Source organism: Podarcis muralis, chromosome 2 (assembly GCF_964188315.1).
Source record: "Podarcis muralis chromosome 2, rPodMur119.hap1.1, whole genome shotgun sequence".
NCBI classification, from domain to species: domain Eukaryota; kingdom Metazoa; phylum Chordata; class Lepidosauria; order Squamata; family Lacertidae; genus Podarcis; species Podarcis muralis.
In genome coordinates, this window is record NC_135656.1 from 122,238,736 (window position 1) to 122,262,023 (window position 23,288).

General features: G+C 46.0%; 2 protein-coding genes and 1 pseudogene across 2 annotated transcripts in view; 2 read left to right on the forward strand and 1 right to left on the reverse strand.

Moving 5' to 3' along the window:
* The first annotated feature begins 217 nt into the window (after nucleotides 1-217).
* Nucleotides 218-23,288, forward strand: part of LOC144326621 (uncharacterized) — a 43,875-nt gene continuing 20,804 nt past the window's right edge. Inside the window, 2 exon segments of the mRNA XM_077923161.1 lie at nucleotides 218-398; nucleotides 2,357-2,530. Of these exon segments, the coding sequence (XP_077779287.1) occupies nucleotides 2,398-2,530 (133 nt within the window). The 5' untranslated portion in view covers nucleotides 218-398; nucleotides 2,357-2,397.
* Nucleotides 5,423-7,255, forward strand: LOC144327078 (uncharacterized; annotated as a pseudogene).
* On the reverse strand, nucleotides 11,390-21,980 carry LOC144326629 (uncharacterized). Its single transcript, XM_077923220.1, has 2 exons — nucleotides 21,609-21,980; nucleotides 11,390-19,461 (listed from the first exon to the last, which is right to left on the reverse strand). The coding sequence occupies exons 1-2, from the start codon at nucleotides 21,967-21,969 to the stop codon at nucleotides 17,837-17,839; spliced, it is 1,986 nt and encodes a 661-aa protein (XP_077779346.1). The 5' UTR covers nucleotides 21,970-21,980; the 3' UTR covers nucleotides 11,390-17,836.

A 23,288-nucleotide genomic window follows, 5' to 3' on the forward strand; every position in this document is an offset into this window, starting at 1 on the left:
TATTTATTTTTAGTCATTTCAAAGTAGGGATCCAGATGCACACGGCAGAATGGTACCCGGGATCCCCCACCTCCCTTGTCGTCAGTCTGCATAAGATGGGGGGGGGGCCCTTGATGCAGAGTCCTTGGCCCAGATGGAGGAGGGAGGGCAGCCCCTAGAGCGCAGAAGCAGGCAGGGAGAGGGAGGGAGGGAGGGGCGGTCTCGGTGCCCTTGGCTTGCCAAGGGTTAAAAGGAGCAGAGCGGGATTCCTAGAGAGGACAGGAAGGGGAGGGCGGGGGAGGGCAAGGTCCTCCCCAGCAGAAGCCCCTCCCTGCCCAGTCCCTTCCTGCCAGCAAAGAGGAGGCTGCTTTGTTCTCTCTGCTTTGCAAAAACTTCCTCGGTGCCCCGCCTGGAATCTGGTGAGTCTCTTCTCTCTTCCCCCTTGGAGTGCAGCGGGCAGAAGGGGGTCCCAGGGCTGCAAGGGAGGAGGCAAGGGGCCCCCCCGCTCAGCTCATACATGGGGGGGGGGGGGAAGACCCCAATTCCTCTCTGCCAAGCCAGGGAGGGGCTGAGTGTCCAGCAGGTCTGCAACTCTCTTCTTCCTTTGGATCAAGATGCTGCCTTCCTTTTTGGGGAGGAGTCTTTGGGGCAACAAAAAGAGGGCATGCAAATAAGGCCCCTTCAGATTGAGGGGAAAGTCACATTTCATAACACAGAGAAGCATCCGAGGAAGGAGAAGCCCTGTGGAGTGGGGAGAGACAGCCCCCCCCAAGTGTGGAGACTGGAGGGGAGACCCTCTCCCACCATCTACCCAAATACAATTCCCAGAGTTCCCTGGCAAGAAGGGGGGATGGGTGACCACCCTGGGAATTGCAGTCTTTGGGCAGCAGGGCTGAAGCTGTCTCCTTGCAACTCTCAGGGTCCTGAACCAATTCTGGCTCCCAGGATTCTTGGGAGGAGTCCCTAGGGCCGGGTGAGATCTGGTTTCCAACCTTGTGATGAACATCTGCCCCCTCCCACCAGAGCAAGTGCACAGACTGGCATGTGCCACTCTTGGGAGCAGGAGCTCCATCCAGCCTTGCTCAGCTCAATATTTTTAGGAAGACCAAGCCCCTCCTGCCCTGGCAAGGCACTGGGGTGAAGCTGATCAGCATCCTGAGTGAATGATAATAATAATAATAATAATAATAATAATAATAATAATAATAATAATATTTACCTGCTGCCCATCTGACTGGGTTTTCCCAGACACTCAGGGCAGCTTCCAGCACATACAATATACAGGGCTGCCTTCAGGTGTCTTCTAAAGGTTACATAGTTACTCATCTCCTTGACATCTGATGGGAGCGTGTTCCACAGGGAGGGGGCCACTACCAAGAAGACCCTCAGCCTGCTTCCCTGTAACTTCTCTTCTTACACTAAGGGAACCGCCAGAAGGCCCTTGGTGCTGGACCTCAGGGTCCAGGCTGAACGATGGGGGTGGAGATGCTCCTTCGGGTATCCTGGGCCGAGGCCGTTTAGGGCTTTAAAGGTCAGCATCAACACTTTAAATTCTGCTTGGAAACATACTGGGAACCAATGTAGATCCTTTAGGAGCGGTCTTACATGGTTCCAGCAGCCACTCCCAGTCACCAGTCTAGCCTCCGCATTCTGCAGAACACTAAGTGAATGACACAGAAGTTGCTGCAGACTAAAGTTAGAAAAGCTTTAATTGCTACAAATGGTATAAGGAAACATGATACGGAATTAAGGGAAAAGATGGTGTTGACCTGGAGTGGTTACAAAATTTCTGGTCTCTCCCCGAGTGCCACGGGCCCTGCTTCAAAGAGAGCTTCTCTAAAGAAAGCACAACCAAAAATCACTCCATTTTGCGTGAATAAGGAAAATGAGGAGGTGGCTAAGAAACAGCAGGAGCCAGATTCTATTCCCAACCTTCTAGGGTCTCTCAGCAGCTGCAATGATGAGCAGAAAGAGGTTTGGGGCCCAGCCAGCTCAACTGCTAAGTCATCTCTTGCATTGAGTCGTGGGGGCACCTACATGTAATAGCTACTCGGCTGTATTCTGCCCATGCTCTGGGGTTGCAGTTTTCAGGCTTGGGGACAGGATGGTGCCTGGTTTTTGCACCAAGTTCTATCCATAAGCCCCACTGAGATCAATGGGGTCCACTCTCAAGTCACTACTGTGCATACCATGCCAGCCTTAAGAAGTGGGGTGAGGTGCAAACAGATTAAATGGGAATCACTGGAGATGTTTCAAATGGGGTTTCTGTTGGGAAGGGGCTGCCCCATTTGTGCTTCTCCAGGAGCAGGGGAATATCTAGGGCAGGAGAATCCCTGCAGGGCCTCTGAGGCTCCCTTTGCTTCTTCCTCTCTCCCAGGACCCTGCAGCTTGTGGTGGCTTCTCGACTCCTCAAGAAGGATGAAAGAGACTGAATTTGTAAACCTAGAGAGGATGGAAGGGGGAAGATGGACAGTTGACCTGGTCAGGTTGTCTCCTGCATCCCTCCTCACAGCCTCTGAGCGTTCCCTCCCAGGGACCTCCGAGGGATCTGGTGAGTCCCAGGGGAGGGGAGATGGGGACATGGATGGATGGGGCTGGAGAGGTACTGGGGCTTGCTCATTTTGGGGGTGGGATGAGGCAGGCAGGCGGATGGAGTTTGAGAAGGTGGGCACCTTTTTGGGCTCCTCTACCTGCCTTCCAGCGCCTTTGACATCTGCAGGCAATTTGAGCCAGGAATACGTCACAGCTCCCCGGCCACCGCGATGTATTGGCGCCAGTACCGGGCTCTGAATGCCCTACCAATGTCAGAGAACTCACTGATCCGTCGCGCAGCACTAGAAGCCATGATTCTTTAAATTACCTGATCCTAATTTCTGGATTGACTGCAGATGGGGCCACTGTGTTTTGCCTTTTTCTTTTCTTTTAGGAATAACTTTTCATTTTCTTTTAAAAACAAGGATCATATAAGACTAATATATAATACAAATATGTAGACTGAGTCTTCTCAGTCTTCTCATATGATTCTCAAAACTAGTAGAAGTAATTTGCAGGAATTTCTATAGCATATGGTTCATCATTAGTTCATTAATTGGTTTAAATTGGAGGAGGAGAGATAGGAGAAAACAGAGCAACAGAACAAGTCACTGATCCATCGCGCAGCACTCGAAGCTGATCCTAAATCTTTAAATTACCTGATCCTAATTTCAGGATTGACTGCAGATGGGGCCTCCGTGTGTTGCGCCATTATCTTTTCTATTTGGAACAACTTTTTATGCTTTTAAAAACAAGGATGCAATAAATGATACAAATATATAGACTCATTGTTCTCATGTCATTTGTATATCTAAAAACTAGCAGAATAAATTTGCAGGAATAACATGTCGTTTTTGTGGGTGATCAGTATATGAGTTCTGGGTTCATGAATTGGTATAAATTGAAACAAAAAAGGGTAAACAGCGGAGAACAGAGAACATTCAACTTCATATAGTCGAATTCCTAGTCAGAAGCTCTTGTGGCCGTTGGGCTTAGATTAAGTGTGAGTAATAGTCATTTTCCATTTTATGTTACCAATTAAACTATCCTTATTTTTCGCTCTATCGGACGCACTTTTTCCCCTCCAGAAATGAAGAGGAAATGTTTGTACGTCCTATGGAGCGAATGCAGGCTGTCGCTGAAGCCTGGAGGGCGATAGGGGTCGGTGCGCAGCGGGGGTTGGCGCTGCACAACCAGGCTTCAGGCTGCTGTCCGCGAGCCTTTGGAGCCCGGCGGGAACTCCCGACGCATTCAAAAGGCTTGTGGATAGCTGCCTCTTCTGGGGGATGGGGTCGCTCAGGCTTCCCCTGCCCCAGCCCCGCAGCTAAAAACGAAGCCAAGAGAGCAAGCGGGATCCATCCCGCTCGCTGTCTTGGCTTCTGCCAAAGCCGCCCGCAGCCTCTCCCCGCTGGTGAGCTTGCGTGCGACTAAAGAGGAAGCCAAGACAGCCAGCGGGATGGATCCCGCTCACTGTCTTGGCTTCTTTGCTCTTTGGGGCTGGGGTGCCCCAAACTAGGTGCGCCCTATGGTCCGGTGCACCCTATGGAGCGAAAAATACGGTATACAGAGTTGGTCTCATGAAAATGAGAGGAGATTCAAAGTGAAGAAAGATATTTAGAAAAAAGTTTAAATTTAGACCAAATTTAGATTGAGGGAACAGCTGATGGGGAGTGTGCAGGTGAAGATGTTCCTGCTTGTTTCAGAGGAGGCAGGGACGTTGCTGGATCCCGACAAGAGAGCTTTGCGTGAGGAAGTCAAGGAGGTGAATTGTGGGATCATGGACCCTCTCATCAAACATCAATTTTGAAATTCCATACATAGCTCTATTTCGGGGTGGCCAACTTCCAAGAGACTGCGATCTACTCGCAGAATTCAAAACTGGGAGTGATCTACCCCTGTTTTTGAGGGGTTCAGGTCAAAGTTGTTGAGCTTTTATTAGCAACTCACCAAAGGAGCGCTGGGGGAAAAACAGCCTCCAGCCTCGGTTTGTAAGCTCTGTCTTCCATTCGCCAACAATGGAGGGAGGATCCGGGAGAGGGTCAGCAGGGATCTACCAGTAGATCGTGATCGACCTGTTGGACACCCCTTCTCTCTTTGATGAACCTCCACTATTTGGAAGGAGACCAACAGCATCTGGGATTCTAACATCCACACCGTGAGCCCTGAATGGAGGGACATCAACTGTTTGTGAATATTCTTTGTCTAGTCATGCCTTTTTAAACAAATTCCAGGCTTGTCTGAACCACCCAGGCCTTCTTAAATGTGGGCTTGAGAGTTTTTAGGGAAGTTGAAGTAACTTCTGTCAGGTTTGTTGTTTTGGCTTCTGTTTGCATTTGATTGACCAAAGAGATGACTGACCTTGCATATGGGGTGGATTCCAGGATTGAGCCAAATCAAATCTATCCCAAATAAAAGCCAAGCAATATGTCAGTTAATATCAGCCAACAAAGGCAGTGAAAACTATTGTAAGGCCTCACATCTAACTTCAGTCCTTCCTTTATCACAAGCATTCATTAAATTTGTTCAATATTGGATGTGAACCACGTCCCCTTTGCTCTGAGTGGGGTTGGGGTCCGGGGCAGCAATGCAGAGTTAGCACGACTTACCCTAACATGGCAGTGCATTGCTGGGGGAGGGGTCAGGTGGTGGGTTTGATGGTTCTGTGTCATCTGCGCCCCGGTCACAGTATGCTGGCAGTGGCGCCCCACTGGTTTCAAAAGAGTCAGGCACCCCTCAGGCGTGCTCAAATGTTGGGGGATTGAAGATGCCACCCATCTACAATGCCGTTAAGTTAGACTTCAAGGCTGTCCTCTTGAGGCTGAAACGGAGCACTCTCAAGTCTCTTAGTGAGTTCGGGGGGCAGGGAACTCTGTTCAATAATCTGGAGCTCCATTTCTTCCTGAGGCGATAATTATCTTCTCTCTTCATTGCAGATGGTGATGAATGGGAAGGGAAGAACAAGGGGGATCACAACAGAATCCACATATCAGACAAATCAAATAAATATTCAGAGTATGGAGAGAACATCGGCCAGAGCTCCCAGTCAACCTCCCATCAACGAAAGAGCTTCATTCGGAGGGATAGCCTCACTTCACAGGAAAGAATTCATAGAGGAGAGAAATTGTATCTCTGCAGAAAATGTAGGAAGAGCTTCAGTCGAAAGGATCATCTCACTTCCCATCAAAGAATTCATACGGGGGAGAAACCCTATCAGTGCCTGGAATGTGGGAAGAGATTCAGTCACAGGCAGAGTCTCACTTCCCATCAAAGAATTCATTCAGGGGAGAAACCCTATCAATGCTTAGAATGTGGAAAGAGCTTTAATCAAAGCATACATCTCACTTCCCATCAAAGAATTCATTCAGGGGAGAAACCCTTTCAGTGCTTGGAATGTGGAAAGAGCTTCAGTCAAAAGGACAGTCTCACTTCCCATCAAAGAATTCATACCGGAGAGAAATCCTATCAGTGCTTGGAATGTGGAAAGAGCTTCAGCCACAGTCGGAATCTCTCTTCCCATCAAAAAGTTCATATAGGAGAGAAACCACATCAGTGCTTGGAATGTGGGAAGAGCTTCAGTGAAAGCAGCAGTCTCACTTTGCATCAAAGAATCCATACAGGGGAGAAACCCTATCAGTGCTTTGAATGTGGGAAGAGTTTCAGTCAAAGCCCCCATCTCATAATCCATAAAAGAATCCATACAGGGGAGAAACCTTATCAGTGCTTGGATTGTGGAAAGAGCTTCAGTCAAAAGGCCACTCTCACTTCCCATCAAAGAACCCATACCGGGGAGAAACCCTATCAGTGCTTTGAATGTGGGAAGAGTTTCAGTCAAAGCCACAGTCTCACTTCCCATCAAAGAATCCATACAGGGGAGAAACCATATCAGTGCTTGGAATGTGGGAAGAGCTTCAGTCAGCGCCCCCATCTCATAATCCATAAAAGAATCCATACAGAGGAGAAACCCTATCAGTGCTTGGATTGTGGAAAGAGCTTCAGTCAAAAGGCCACTCTCACTTCCCATCAAAGAACCCATACAGGGGAGAAACCCTATCAGTGCTTGGATTGTGGAAAGAGCTTCAGTCACAGACAAAATCTCACTTCCCATCAAAGAATTCATTCAGGGGAGAAATCCTTTCAGTGCTTGGAATGTGGAAAGAGCTTCAGTCACAGACAAAATCTCACTTCCCATCAAAGAATTCATACAGGGGAGAAACCATATCAGTGCTTGGAATGCGGAAAGAGCTTTAGTGAGAGGAAAAGTCTCAGTTCCCATCAAAGAATTCATACAGGGGAGAAACCCTATCAGTGCTTTGAATGTGGAAAGAGCTTCAGTCACAGCTACAATCTCAGTTCCCATCAAAGAATTCATACAGGGGAGAAACCCTTTCAGTGCTTGGATTGTGGAAAGAGCTTCAGTCACAGCTACAATCTCAGTTCCCATCAAAGAATTCATACAGGGGAGAAACCCTTTCAGTGCTTGGATTGTGGAAAGAGCTTCAGTCACAGCTACAATCTCAGTTCCCATCAAAGAATCCATACAGGGGAGAAACCCTATCAGTGCTTCGATTGTGGGAAGAGCTTCAGTCAGAGCCAGCATCTCGCTTCCCATCAAATAATTCATACAAGAGAGAAAACTTCTTAGTGTTTGGAATGTGGGAAGAGCTTCAGTCAGAGTGCCACTCTCATGGCCCACTAAATAATTCATACAGAGTTGAAAGCATATCAGCGGATGGAATGTGGATAAAATTTCACTCGTAAATAAGTCAATTCATGAACTCACAGCAGGGTGAATAATAGAATGGTAGATTCAGAATCTAGTCCAACCCCCGCCAATGCAGAAAAAAACTCATTTCAAGCATCCATGACAGATGGCCATCCAACTTCTTCTTAAATACCTCCAATGAAGGAGAGTCCTCTCTCTTCTGAGGGAGTTCCTTTTCACTGCTGGCTCTTACTATCAGAAAGTTCTTCCTGATCTTTAGGAGAAATCTCCTTTTGTGTTGCTTGAATCAACTCTTCAGATTCCTTCAAGACCTTGAGAAAGACTTCTGTAAGTCTGAGAATGTCCAGGGGATTGGACCATGCTCTATATTTGGGGGGGGGGACCCATTGAGATGAGTCCGATATAGGGCTTAAGTCATCTGGGCATTGGTCAGATTGTCATAATTACAGACATACTTACTGGTTTGGACGGAAGTGATTCTTATTCTGGGGAAGTGGTGACTGTGAGATTACAGGCGCTCTCGCCAATATTATCCAAACGTCCAGTAAAACTTTGACACAGCAGAGCGAATGTTTACCCGCTGAGGTTGATGTATTGGGAGGTTAGGTTTAGGGCCGTGTGGTATTGCTTCATTGTATGTGGGGTCCCTATAAAGGGAACTTCTTCCTCTAGGTGGGAGGGAGACTGGTCAAGTTACCATCAGTTGAATGCAACATTTAAGTTAGATTTTAAAAAATGGATTTGCAGAACAAAACTCACAGTTTGAAAGGGATTTATTAGGCTCCAGGGTTAAAATATTATCTAAATATTACTTGAGTGGGACACAAAGAATGCAATTATGAAATCATCAATGAGAAGCTGGGCCAGAGATGTAGGACACAACATTGACTTTCCTTTATGGGAACAACTGTGGAAAGTAAATTTAAGGTTTACAGCTTGCTACATGCTAAGTGAAAACTTCATGAAGATGATGCAGAGGAGTCAATCAAGATCATCAAGGGTCTGAAACCAAGCCGTATGAGGAGGGCTTGAAGGAACGGGGGGGCGTATCTATTTCAAGTGAAGTTTGCTGAAATCTACACTTGCGACATGGGCTGTCATATGACCAGAGTTTCCCGGACATTTCAGCAATTTCCGCCCAGACGCTGCTTACAATTCTGGACATATGTCAACCATATCTGTATACAGTGGTTTTCAAACAGCTTAGTTCCTGAACAACTTTGAACTTGAATGCTGCAAACCTGGAAGTCAGTGTTCCAGCTTGTGAACTTTGCTTTGGAAGCCGAACGTGCTCCTGAGCTTCTGTTTTCACTGTACCGCTGCTAATTTGCATCCCCCCATTGTAATCAAAGCCTTCCATTTCTGATTGCAGTGTTCTCAGGTGATTGTTGTTGTTTAGTCGTTTATTCGTGTCCGACTCTTCGTGACCCCATGGACCAGAGCATGCCAGGCACTCCTGTCTTCCACTGAGTTTGGTCAAACTCATGCTGGTAGCTTCGCGAACACCATCCAACCATCTCATCCTCTGTCGTCCCCTTCTCCTTGTGCCCTCCATCTTTCCCAGCATCAGGGTCTTTTCCAGGGAGTCTTCTCTTCTCACGAGCACAGGAAGAACTGAACAGGGAAGAACTGCCCCCCTTCCAGCACAGGTAGAACTGAACAGGGAAGAACTGCCCCCCCCCCATCATAGAGGGAGTGGCCCCCCCCGCCTGAATCGCAGAAATAGACTCCCGGAGGAGCGAGCAAATGAGGCCGATGGGCAGAGAGGACAAAAAGATGAAGATGCAGTGATGGGGAAGGGAGGGGCCCCCAAAAAAGGGTCCTTACTGGGCCCCGGATCTATGTAATCCAGCTGCAAAGTGGGAACCCAACACCTGCAGGGGTTGCCTGGCAGGATGAAGCCCCTCCCGCGCAGGAGATTACCCTCCCCCCATGCACAATAACACTGGGATATTCAAAAGGTAAAGGACCCCTGGACGGTTACATGCAGTCAAAGGCGACTGTGGGGTTGGGGCGCTCGTCTCCGCTGTCAGGCCGAGGGGGCTGGCGTTTGTCCGCAGACAGCTTTTCCGGGTCATGTGGCCAGCAGGACTCAACCGCTTCTGGTGCAACGGGGTACATTGGTGAAAACCAGAGTGCACAGAAATGCCACAACTGCTTGTACTGGTATGTTTTGGAAGGAAAAAGGTAAAAGGCGGATCTAGACGGATCCTCGTGAATTCATAGGATTTTTTCATTCAAATTAAATAAAACCACCATGATACTGTAGACTATGGCTTACTCAGTAGACAGCATCAAAAAAATCACGCATCCACTATTTCGTGGGGCCGCAGGGGCGCAAAAACATGGCTAAAAAACACGGATCCTCATGTACCCTCATGATTTTTGCACAAGACCAGCCCAAAGTCATCATCAGTTCAAACATCATGGCCAGGGGCACAGCATCCACCACAAAAATCACGGATCCACGGCTTCCTGGCCATTCCGTGGCCCAAAAATGTGGTTTTGAAGCACGGATCCTCATGGATCCTCACGCTTTTTGCATTGGGCCAACCCAAACGCACCATCAAATCACACATCATGTCCAGGGGCACAGCCTACACCACATAAAACTCGGATCGACGCCTGCCTGGCCATGCCGTGGCCCAAAAACGTGGTTCCGAAGCATGGATCCTCATGATTTTTGCACAAGACCAGCCCAAAGTCACCATCAGTTCAAACATCATGGCCAGGGGCACAGCCTGCACCACAAAAATCACAGTTCCACGGGTTCCTGGCCACTCCGTGGTCCAAAAACGTGGTTTTGAATCACGGATCCTCATGGATCCTCACGCTTTTCGCATTGGGCCAACCCAAACTCACTGTCAGATCACACGTCATAGCCAGGGGCACAACCTGCACCACAAAAATCACAGTTCCACGGGTTACTGGCCATACCGTGGCCCAAAAACGTGGTTTTGAAGCACGGATCCTCATGGATCCTCACGCATTTTCCATTGGGCCAACCCAAACTCACCGTCAAATCACACATCATGGCCAGGGCCACAGCCTGCACCACAAAAAACTAGGATCCACGGCTCCCTGGCAACACCATGGACCAAAAACGTGGTTTTGAAGCACGGATCCTCATGGATCATCACACTTTTTGCATTGGGGAACCCCAAATTCACCCTTTATTCAAATATCTTGTACATAACCACAGATCTGACCACAAACATCATGGATCTACTGCTTCATGGCCCTGGCCAGATGCTACCCTGGATATATTGGCCAATTTTTAGGTGGGTGTGCTGGGATGGAGGAAATGGAGTCGGCTTAATCTCTATCCATTAAAGATGGGCGCCCAATGGCTGGGCCAGAATGATTTCAGTTCGGTTTGCCAGCTCCCAGCTCTTCATGGGGCGCAATAGTCACCTGTAGCTGCCATCAGGAGTCCCTTTGTGATCCTGGATGCTTCTGTCTCTATGGAGGCATTGGTCACAAATGTAGCCAAACTGGAATTTTTGAATCTATGTCAGGTTAGGCAATCGGTAATGTACCTTTCCCTTTCCAACCTCGCCATGGTGATCCATGCAGTAGTCACCTGCAGACTAGACTACTTTAACTTGCTGTACACCTGAGCCGGGGAGTGCAGGGTATGAATGTGAGAGAGAGAGAGATGCAGGGCTACCCTTGAGACTGCTCCAGAAACTCCATATGGTCTAAAATGCAGATGCATGAGTTCTTACTTGGACTTTGTGGAACATTCAGTTGGTTGTTCATCAGCTGGATTGGCTCCAGTTGGAGTATCGAATCAGGTTCAATGTTTTGGTGCTAATCTTTAAAGCCCTAAACAGTCTGTGACCTTTCTTATCTGTGGGAATTATCTTCCAATACACCCCCCATGAGTGTGACGCTCATCTAACAGCAACCTACTGGAGGTCCCTGGCCCAAAACATATCCAGCTGTCCTCAACCAGAGCCTTTTTGGTGGAACGCTTTGTCTAATGAGACCAGGGCTCAGTGCAATCTATCTCAGTTCCCTCACTTGTCCTGGTGAATGGGCTTGCACATTCCTATGACCCTTGTGAGTGAAGCGGTAGGGAATCTTGTACTCCCAGCAGGCTCAGCCAAGGCGGTAAGGTCAAAGAAAATTAAATATGCTCAGAGTCCTGTAGTGATTTCATGCTCTTTATTGCAGCTTGTAAAACAGTGACTGAATTTCCCCCCAAACCTCAGGCTTTTATATACATTATTTACACAATGAGTCCCGTCTGACTGGCTGATTCTGCTTTCCCCCCTAGAGCCTGGTTGGTCTTTTCCTGCAAGCCAATCAGTTCTTGCATTCTAGGATCCTACTTGCCTATTGTTCTAGCATCCAAGCTTAGTACATAACAGGGAAGGAGCTAGACAAAGAATGATCCAAGAAGTCCTCAACGGCAGAACAGGCGGGTGATAACAAGCAGTGTGTTACAACGGCTCTGAAGGCGGATGAAGGCTGCAGCAGATAGGAACCACCAGTTCGTCGTGACTACTCAAGCCATCAGAACAGAGCCCTACTGCGAAGACTGTGCGTTGGTCAGCGTGCACTGATCTACACACATAAAACAAATTCACGCACAGGCATCTTCCAAAAACCCAACCCAACCCCCCAAACCCTCCCCCCATGGCAATCACTAAATGGCTACGGGAGCAGGAATGTGAAGCCCCTAGTCATGAACCGACACATGGGCGGTGGATACAGATTCAGTCGTTCTGACTCAAGGAATGAGGCAGTTGAGCAGCTCAGCAGCTGTATCCATGACTGAGCAGCCCTTTTTAGGATCCACTATGCTCACCCCGAAAAGGGGAAGGGGCTGGAAACGGTGCCCTAAACATAGTATGTCTCCCTTTTCCCCTGACTGGATTACCGTGCCCAGGTGGAATCTCTTTTCCCATAGTTTGAATCCATTATTCTGCATCCTAGTCTCTAGAACAGCAGAAAACAAGCTTGCTCCCTCTTCAACATGACATCCCTTCAAATATTTAAACATGGCTATCACGTCACTCCTTAATCTTTTCTCTAGATTAAACAAATCCAGCTCCCTAAGTCTCTCCTCATAGGGCTTGGATTCCAGACCTTTTACATTTTGGTCACCCTCCTCTGGACATGCTCCAACTTGACAATATCCTTCTTCAACTGGACACAGTATTTCAGGTGTGGTCTGACCAACCAGAATAGTGTGGTGGCATTCCTTCACTTGATCTAGACACTATACTCCTATTGATGCAGCCCAGAATTGCATTGGTGTTCTTAGCTGCCACATCACACTGTTGACTCATATTCAGCTTATGGTCGACCAAGACTCCCAGATCCCTTTCACTGGTACTGTTGTCAAGCCAAGTGTCCCCCACCTGTGCATTTCATTTTTTCTATCCAGGTGTAGTACCTTACATTTCTCCCTATGGAACTCCATATTGCTGGTTTTGGCCCAGCTCTCTAGGCTATTCAGGTCATTTTGAATTCTGACCCTGTCCTCTGGTGTATTAGCAACCCCTCCCAGTTTGCAGTCATTTGCAAATTTGATAAGCACACCCTCTATTCCATCATCCAAATCATTTATAAAAATATTGAACAGCACCAGGCCCAGGACAGAACCTTGTGGAACCCCAATAGTCATTTTTTTCCAGGATGAAGGTGAGCCACTGATGAGCACTCTTTGGGTTCAGCCCGTCAACCAATTACAAATCCACCTAACAGTAGCTTTGTCTAACCCACATTTTACTAGTTTTTTTGCAATAATATCATGGAGGATCTTTTCAAAGGCCTTACTGAAGTCAAGGTAAGCTGGTACAAGGGAAAGCAGGATTGTAATTACCGTAAAAATTACTGATCACTTTGGATCAGCAGTCTCAACCTAACCCGCTATGTGGGGAAAGCCACGTGTTCCTTTGGAAGGCAAGTGGAATACAGTGTGATATACTGACAGCTGTTTTAAAAGATGTAACTGTAACTTAAAATCCAGTATCAGAAAACAATAAAAATAGATGGTCCCTGTGTGGATAGTCATGTTTGCATGATGGGGTTCTAAAATCAGTCCTGAAAGTAGATTGAGAATGACTCACGCATAGCTTTTGCTCTGCCATTAACAAGGTGAGCTGAAGCAAATTCTTTTTTTTCTTTTTTAGTAAATTTTTATTAGAATTTTTTTTTAAAGGTTACAGAAAAAAAGAAAAAATATAAGTCAAAACAGAACAATCAAAAAAGAAAAAGAAAGAATACATAAGAAAACAAATATCATCCAAGAACAAAAATAAAATAAAAATAAAATAAAGAGAAACAAGCCAAACCTTTACATCACTTGCTTTCATTCGCTTACTTCCTTGACCTCCTCACACCTCCCATTTTTGTATTCTAATTCAGTTAGATATTTCAGCAAATTCTTTCCAGCTTTGTTTTTATCTTAATAATTTATCTTAATATACTGTGATTTTACATTCTCTTTCACCAATTCATTTTTGCTTAATCCTTTATATCTTTTCTGCTAAAACCACATAGTTTTATTCCAACATCTTTCTAACATTCCTTAATTTTACAATATTTCTGAAAATAAACTTTAAATTTTTTCCAATCTTCTTCCACCGACTCTTCTCCTTGGTCTCGGATTCTGCCAATCATCTCAGCCAGTTCCATGATGTCCATCACCTTCATCTGCCATTCTTCCCGGGTGGGTAGATCTTGTGTTTTCCAATACTTTGTGATAAGTATTCTTGCTGCTGTTGTGGAGCTGAAGCAAATTCTTGGCTCCCTTTGGGCTTAGCAATATTTCCTACAGCATTCTTTTTGAAGGGCATTGGAGAGTTAGGTGAGGGACACTTTTCTGTTTTTCCATCAAGTCCCCAGACAAGAATGCTACAGCATCAGCCCCACTCAGTCTCATAACAAAAAATACTCAACGGGGCTAGGGCTGAGGGTAGGGGAAGTACAATCATGATCTTTCCAGTCCTCTAGAAGCTGACCCTTTTGGTCATTTTGGTCATGGAGCCAAATATCTGTTCCCAAGTTTAAAGAGTCTAAACTCTGCATCCAAGAGTATTAAAAGAACTCCAGGTCATAGAATCAGAATCATAGAGTTGGAAGAGACCTCGCAGATGTGATCTCAGAACCACTGGCAGTCATCTTTGAGAATTCCTGGAGAACAGGCAAAGTCCCGGCAGACTGGAGGAGGGCAAATGTTGTCCCTATTTTCAACAAGGTGGAAAGAGAGGACCCAAATATTTACCGCCCAGTCAGTCTGACATCAATACCAGGGAAGATTCTGTAGCAGATCATTAAGCAAACAGACTGTGAGCACCTAGAAAGGAATACTGTGACATTAGTGTGAATTCGGATGAAAATTAAGTGGTTACCAGCTGTAATGTAGAGGTTGAGTAATAAGTCATAATAAGTTACAACAAGTTATAATAAGGATTTGCTGAATTAAGAATCTGAATTGGAAGACAAAAGGGGGAGGTGAGAGGAAATCTGGGAAATAAGTTAATGGAAATGAGTAATGGAAATTATATTTGTTTTAATTGTTCTTTTTGTATTTTTATTATTTCTTTTTTGTGTATGTCTATTTTTTGTATTAATTGGAAACTTTAATAAATATTTTATATATATATATATACACATATATATAGGAATACTGTGATCACCAATAGTCAGCATGGATTTCTGAAAAATAAGTCAGACTAACCTGATCTCGTTTTTTGACAGAATTACAAGCCTGGTAGATGAAGGGAACGCAGTGGATGTAGCCTACCTTGATTTCAGCTGTGAGGAGAATCAGATCTTACAGGGTTAAACAGTTCTGAGTGACATCTCACATTCTGAGGCGTGGCTATGTTCACATAGGGGAGTGTTTCTCTGTGTGTCTTTCTTCTTTCGCTTTTACCGAGAAGCGGAAAGGATGCCGGCAAATTCACCGGGCTGATTTACAATGTTTTTCTATGCAATAAAGACTTTTGGAGATAAGAGGAAAGCCTCAATTCAGTCTGATTTATTCCCACACAAAGCAGCAGCTTTCTCCGCTGTGTAAGCTCTGCTACGAGTGCTAAGGAAGCTGGAAGAAGCTTTTTACCAGCACGGACAGGCAGTGGCGCAGCAAGGAATCGTGCCGGATGCCATTTTGGCCCACATCAGCAAGGCATTTGACAAGGTGCCCCATGATATTCTTGTAAAGAAGCTGGTAAAATGTGGTCTTGACTATGCTAACACTCAGTGGATTTGTAACTGGCTGACTGACCGAACCCAAAGGGTGCTCATCAATGGTTCCTCTTCATCCTGGAGAAGAGTGACTAGTGGGGTGCCACAGGGTTCTGTCTTGGGCCCGGTCTTATTCAACATCTTTATCAACAACTTGGATGATGGACTCAAAGGCATCCTGATCAAATTAGCAGATGACACCAAACTGGGAGAGGTGGCTAACACCCCAGAGGAAAGGATCACACTTCAAAACGACCTTGACAGATTGGGCCAAAACAAACAAGATGAATTTTAACAGGGAGAAATGTAAAGTATTGCACTTGGGCAAAAAAAAATGAGAGGCACAAATACAAGATGGGTGACACTTGGCTTGAGAGCAGTACATGTGATCTAGGAGTCTTGGTTGACCACAAACATGACATGAGCCAACAGTGTGACGCGGCAGCTAAAAAAGCCAATGCAATTCTGGGCTGCATCAATAGGAGTATAGCATCTAGATCAAGGGAAGTAATAGTGCCACTGTATTCTGCTCTGGTCAGACCTCACCTGGAGCACTATGTCCAGTTCTGGGCACCACAGTTCAAGAAGGACACTGACAAACTGGAACGTGTCCAGAGGAGGGCAACCAAAATGGTCAAAGGCCTGGAAACGATGCCTTATGAGGAACGGCTAAGGGAGCTGGGCATGTTTAGCCTGGAAAAGAGGAGGTTAAGGGGGGATATGATAGCCATGTTCAAATATATAAAAGGATGTCACATAGAGGAGGGAGAAAGGTTGTTTTCTGCTGCTCCAGAGAAGCGTACACGGAGCAATGGTTCCAAACTACAAGAAAAAAGATTCCACCTAAACATTAGGAAGAACTTCCTGACAGTGAGAGCTGTTCGACAGTGGAATTTGCTGCCAAGGAGTGTGGTGGAGTCTCCTTCTTTGGACGTCTTTAAGCAGAGGCTAGAAAACCGTATGTCAGGAGTGCTCTGATGGTGTTTCCTGCTTGGCAGGGGGTTGGACTCAATGGCCCTTGTGGTCTCATCCAACTTTATGATCCTATGATTCTATGATTTCATGACAATGGGTATAATTTAAAATTTAAAAATTGAATGAGAAAATTTAAAAATTGTAAGAACATAATATATGTATGTAAGAAATCCTAAACTCGAATAAAATAAAATAAATTTTAAATAAAGTAATGCAAAACAGATTAATCAATTCGACTTTTAAAAAGAACTCCTAAGACAGCAAATTAACATGAATTTTACGATCTAACGAGAGCATTGATCCATAAAATGAAAGCAATAATCAATGTACTGTACTATAAAAGAAAGAAGGCAGTACTATAGATTCAAATTAAAATTATTATTTTTTCTTACCTGCACTGATTGATATACATTGTTTGGCTGGGGGAGGGGCTTTTTTACATTGCCGCAGTCACACAATCAATCAAAAACAGAGAACAAGCCACAGTCACAAAAACGAAAAAGCCAAATAAAAACACACTTTCTTTTAGCAAAAAAAAAGCACCAGATATAATCTCCAAATATCACCTCAGAACACTGCAATTGGAAATGGAAGGCTTTGATTACAATGGGGGGGGCACAAATTAGCAGCGGAACAGTGAAAACAGAAGGAAGAAGGCTTTGATTCCAATGCAGGGGGACACAAATTAGCAGCGCAACAGTGAAAACAGAAGCTCAGGAGCACGTTCGGCTTCCGAAGCAAAGTTCGCAAACTGGAACACTGACTTCCAGGTTTGCAGCATTCGAGTTCAAAGTTGTTCAGGAACTAAGCTGTTTGAGAAACAAGGTACCACTGTATATAGACATGGTTGCCATACACCCAGAATTGTAAACAGCGTCTGGGCGGAAATTGCTGAAATGTCCAGGAAAATCTCGACATATGGCCAGATGACTTAAGCCCTATATCGGACTCCTCTCCATGGGTTCCCCCCTGAATATAGAGCATGGTTCAATCCCCTGGACATTCTCAGACATACAGAAGTCCTTCTCAAGGTCTTAAAGGAATCTAAAGAGGTGATTCAAGCAACAGAAAAGGAGATTTCTCCTAAAGATCAGGAAGAACTTTCTGATAGTAAGAGCCAGCAGTGAAAAGGAACTCCCTCAGAAGGGGGTGGACTCTCCTTCATTGGAGTTATTTAAGAAGAAGTTGGATGGCCATCTGTCATGGATGCTTGAAATGAGGTTTTTTCTGCATTGGTGGGGGTTGGACTAGTTTCCGAATCTACCATTCTATTATTTACCCTGCTGTGAGTTCTTGAATTGACTTTTTTACGAGTGAAATTTTATCCACATTCCATGCGCTGATATGCTTTCAACTCTGTATGAATTATTTGGTGGCCATGAGAGTGGCACTCTGACTGAAGCTCTTCCCACATTCCAAACACTAATAGGTTTTCTCTCTTATATGAATTATTTGATGGGAAGCGAGACTGCAGCTGTGACTGAAGCTCTTCCCACAATCGAAGCAGTGATATGGTTTCTCCCCTGTATGGATTCTTTGATGGGAAGTGAGACTGTGGCTGTGACTGAAGCTCTTTCCACATTCAAAGCACTGATAAGGTTTTTCCCCTGTATGGATTCTTTGATGGGAAATGAGACTGTCCTTTCGATTGAAGCTCTTTCCACATTCCAAGCACTGAAAGGGTTTATCTCCTGTATGAATTCTTTGATGGGAAGTGAGATGTTGTCTGTGACTGAAGCTCTTTCCACATTCCAAGCACTGAAAGGGTCTCTGCCCCGTATGGATTCTTTGATGGGAAGTGAGATTTTGTGTGTGACTGAAGCTCTTTCCACATTCCAAGCACTGATAAGGTTTCTCCCCTGTATGAATTCTTTGATGGGAAGTGAGATGTTGTCTGTGTCTGAAGCTCTTCCCACAATCCAAGCACTGATATGGTTTCTCCTCTGTATGGATTCTTTTATGGATTATGAGATGGGGGCGCTGACTGAAGCTCTTCCCACATTCCAAGCACTGATATGGTTTCTCCCCTGTATGGATTCTTTGATGGGAAGTGAGACTGTGGCTTTGACTGAAACTCTTCCCACATTCAAAGCACTGATAGGGTTTCTCCCCGGTATGGATTCTTTGATGCAAAGTGAGACTGCTGCTTTCACTGAAGCTCTTTCCACATTCCAAGCACTGATGTAGTTTCTCTCTTGTATGAACTTTTTTATGGGAATACAGACTCCGACTGTGGCTGAAGCTCTTGACACATTCCAAGCACTGATAGGATTTCTCCCCTGTATGAATTCTTTGATGAAAAGTGAGACTGTCCTTTCGACTGAAGCTCTTTCCACATTCCAAGCACTGAAAGGGTTTCTCTCCTTTATGAAGTTTTTGATGGGTAGCAAGACTGTTGCTCTGACTGAAGCTCTTTCCACATTCTAAGCACTGATAGGGTTTCTCCCCGGTATGAATTCTTTGATGGGAAGTGAGATGTTGTCTGTGAATGAAGCTCTTCCCACATTCTAAGCACTGATATGGTTTCTCCCCTGAATGAATTCTTTGATGGGTAGCGAGACTGCTGCTCTGACTGAAGCTCTTTCCACATTCCAAGCACTGATAGGGTTTCTCCCCGGTATGAATTCTTTGATGGGAAGTGAGATGTTGTCTGTGACTGAAGCTCTTTCCACATTCTAAGCACTGATAGGGTTTCTCCCCCGTATGAATTCTTTGATGGGAAGTGAGACTCTGCCTGTGACTGAATCTCTTCCCACATTCCAGCCACTGATAGGGTTTCTCCCCCGTATGAATTCTTTGATGGGAAGTGAGATGATCCTTTCGACTGAAGCTCTTTCCACATTCTCTGCAGTGATACAATTTCTCTCCTCTATGAATTCTTTCCTGTGAAGTGAGGCTATCCCTCCGAATGAAGCTCTTTCGTTGATGGGAGGTGGAGTGGGAGCTCTGGCCGATGTTCTCTCCATACTCTGAATATTTATTTGATTTCTCCGATATGTGGATTCTGTTGTGGTCCCCCTTGTTCTTCCCTTCCCATTCATCACCAACTGCAATGAAGAGAGAAGATAATTATTGCCTCAGGAAGAAATGGAGCTCCAGATTATTGAACAGAGTTCTCCGCCCCCCCAACTCACTAAGAGACTTGAGAGTGCTCCGTTTCAGCCTCAAGAGGACATCCTTAAAGTCTAATTTAATGGCATTGTAGATGTGTGGCATCTTCAACCCCCTAACACTTGAGCATGCCTGAGGGGTGCCTGATTCTCTTGAAACCAGTGGGGCGCCATTGCCAGCATACTGTGACCAGGGTTCAGATGACACAGAACCATCAAACCCACCAACTGAGCCCTCCCCCAGCAATGCACTGCCATGTTAGGGTAAGTCGTGCTAACTCTGCATTGCTGCCCCGGACCCCAACCCCACTCAGAGCGAAGGGCACGTGCTTCACATCCATTATTGAACAAAGTTAATGAATGCTTGTGATAAAGGAAGGACTGAAGTTAGATGTGAGGCCTTACAATAGTTTTTACTGCCTTTGTTTCCTGGTAATAACTGACATATTGCTTGGCTTTTATCTGGGATAGATTTTATTTGGCTCAATCCTAAAATCCGCCCCATATGCAAGGTCAGTCATCTCTTTGGTCAATCAAATGCAAACAGAAGCCAAAACAACAAACCTGACAGAAGTTACTTCAACTTCCCTAAAAACTCTCAAGCCCACATTTAAGAAGGCCTGGGTGGTTCAGACAAGCCTGGAATTTGTTTAAAAAGGCATGACTAGACAAAGAATATTCACAAACAGTTGATATCCCTCCATTCAGTGCTCACGGTGTGGATGTTAGAATCCGAGATGTTGGTCTCCATCCAAATAGTGGAGCTGCATCAAATAGAGCAGGGATGTCCAACAGGTCGATCACGATCTACTGGTAGATCCCTGCAAGGTTTTGGTCAATCGCAGTCAATCGCTGAACCCCTCCCGGATCCTCCCTCCATTGTTGGAGAATGGAAGACAGAGCTTACAAACCGACGCTGAAGGCTGTTCCCCCCCCCCCCCAGCGCTCTTTGGTGAGTTGCTAATAAAAGCCCAACAACTTTGACCTGAACCCCTACAAAACAGGGGTAGATCACTCCCAGTTTAGAATTCTGTGAGTAGATCGCAGTCTCTTGGAAGCTGGCCACCCCTGAAATAGAGGTAGGCATGGAATTTCAAAATTGATGTTATGATCTTACAGGGTATTTTAACGAGAGGGTCCTTGATCCCTCAATTCTCTTTCTTGACTTCCTTACAAAAAGCTCTCTTGTCAGGATCCAGCAACGTCCCTGCCTCCTCTGAAACAAGCAGGAACATGTTCACCTGCACACTCCCCATCAGCTGTTGCCTCAATCTAAATTTGGCCTAAATTTAAAGCTTTATCTAAATATCTTTCTTCACTTTGAATCTCCTCTCATTTTCATGAGGAGACCAACTCTGTATAGTTTAATTGGTAACAGAAGATGGAAAATGACTATTACTCACACTTAATCTAAGCCCAACGGCCACAAGAGCTTCTGACTAGGAATTCGGCTATGCGATGTTGAATGTTCTCTGTTCTCCGCTGTTTACCCTTTTTTGTTTCAATTTATACCAATTCATGAACCCAGAACTCATACACTGATCACCAACGAAGAACGACATGTTATTCCTGCAAATTTATTTAGTCTACGTATTTGTATCATATATTAGTCTTATATGATCCTTGTTTTTAAAAGAAAATGAAAAGTTATTCCTAAAAGAAAAGAAAAAGGCAAAACACAGAGGCCCCATCGGCAGTCAATCCTGAAATTACGATCAGGTAATTTAAAAAATCATGGCTTCTAGTGCTGCGCGACGGATCAGTGAGTTCTCTGACATTCGTAGGGCATTCAGAGCCCAGTACTGGCGCCAATACATCGCGGTGGCAGGGGAGCTGTGACGTATTCCTGGCTCAAATTGCCTGTAGATGTCAAAGGCGCTGGAAGGCAGGTAGAGATGCCGGAGAAGGGCCAAGCAGGGAGAGAGGGAACTCATCGGCTGGGGAAGGAAATCAGCCCAAAAACGTGCCCACCTTCTCAAACTCCATCCGCCTGCCTGCCTCATCCCACCCCCAAGCTGAGCAAGCCCCAGTACCTCTCTAGCCCCATCCATCCATGTCCCCATCTCCCCTCCCCTGGGACTCACCACATCTCTCGGAGGTCCCTGGGAGGGAACGCTCAGAGGCTGTGAGGAGGGATGCAGGAGACAACCTGACCAGGTCAACTGTCCATCTTCCCCCTTCCATCCTCGCTAGGTTTACAGATTCAGTCTCTTTCATCCTTCTTGAGGAGTCGAGAAGCCACCACAAGCTGCAGGGTCCTGGGAGAGAGGAAGAAGCAAAGGGAGCCTCAGAGGCCCTGCAGGGATTCTCCTGCCCTAGATATTCCCCTGCTCCTGGAGAAGCACAAATGGGGCAGCCCCTTCCCAACAGAAACCCCATTTGAAACATCTCCAGTGATTCCCATTTAATCTGTTTGCACCTCACCCCACTTCTTAAGGCTGGCATGGTATTCACAGTAGTGACCTGAGAGTGGACCCCATTGATCTCAGTGCGGTTATGGATAGAACTTGGTGCAAAAACCAGGCACCATCCTGTCCCCAAGCCTGAAAACTGCAACCCCAGAGCATGGGCAGAATACTGCTGAGTAGCTATTACATGTAGGTGCCCCCACGTCTCAGTGCAAGAGATGACTTAGCAGTTGAGCTGGCTGGGCCCCAAACCTCTTTCTGCTCATCATTAGAGCTGCTGAGAGACCCTAGAAGGTTGGGAATAGGATCTGGCTCCTGCTGTTTCTTAGCCACCTCCTCGTTTTCCTTATTCACGCAAAATGGAGTGATTTTTGGTTGTGCTTTATTTAGAGAAGTTCTCTTTGGAGCAGGGCCCGTGGCACTCGGGCAGAGACCAGAAATTTTCTAACCACTCCAGGTCATAGAATCAGAATCATAGAGTTGGAAGAGACCACAAAGGCCATCGAGTCCAACCCCCTGCCAAGCAGGAAACACCATCAGAGTACTCCTGACATATGGTCATCAAGCCTCTGCTTAAAGACCTCCAAAGAAGGAGACTCCACCACACTCCTTGGCAGCAAATTCCACTTTTCAACACCAAGGAAATTCAACACCATCTTTACCCTTAATTCCATATCATGTTTCCTTATACCATTTGTAGCAATTAAAGCTTTTCTAACTTTAGTCTGCAGCAGCGTCTGTGTCATTCACTTAGTGTTCTGCAGAATGCGGAGGCTAGACTGGTGAATGGGAGTGGCTGCTGGAATCATGTAAGACCGCTCCTAAAGGATCTACTTTCAAAGTGTTGGTGGTGACCTTTAAAGCCCTAAACGGCCTCGGCCCAGGATACCCGAAGGAGCGTCTCCACCCCCATCGTTCAGCCTGGACCCTGAGGTCCAGCACCAAGGGCCTTCTGGCGGATCCCTCAGTGAAAGAAGAGAAGCTACAGGGAAGCAGGCTGAGGGTCTTCTTGGTAGTGGCCCCCTCCCTGTGGAACATGCTCCCATCAGATGTCAAGGAGATGAGTAACTATGTAACCTTAAGAAGACACCTGAAGGCAGCCCTGTATATTATATGTGCTGGAAGCAGCCCAGAGTGTCTGGGAAAACCCAGTCAGATGGGTAGCAGATAAATATTATTATTATTATTATTCACACAGGATGCTGATCAGCTTCACCCCAGTGCCTTGCCAGGGCAGGAGGGGCTTGGTCTTCCTAAAAATGTTGAGCTGAGCAAGGCTGGATGCAGGTCCTGCTCCCAAGAGTGGCACATGCCAGTCTGTGCAGTGGCTCAGCTGGGAGGGGGTAGATGTTTAAC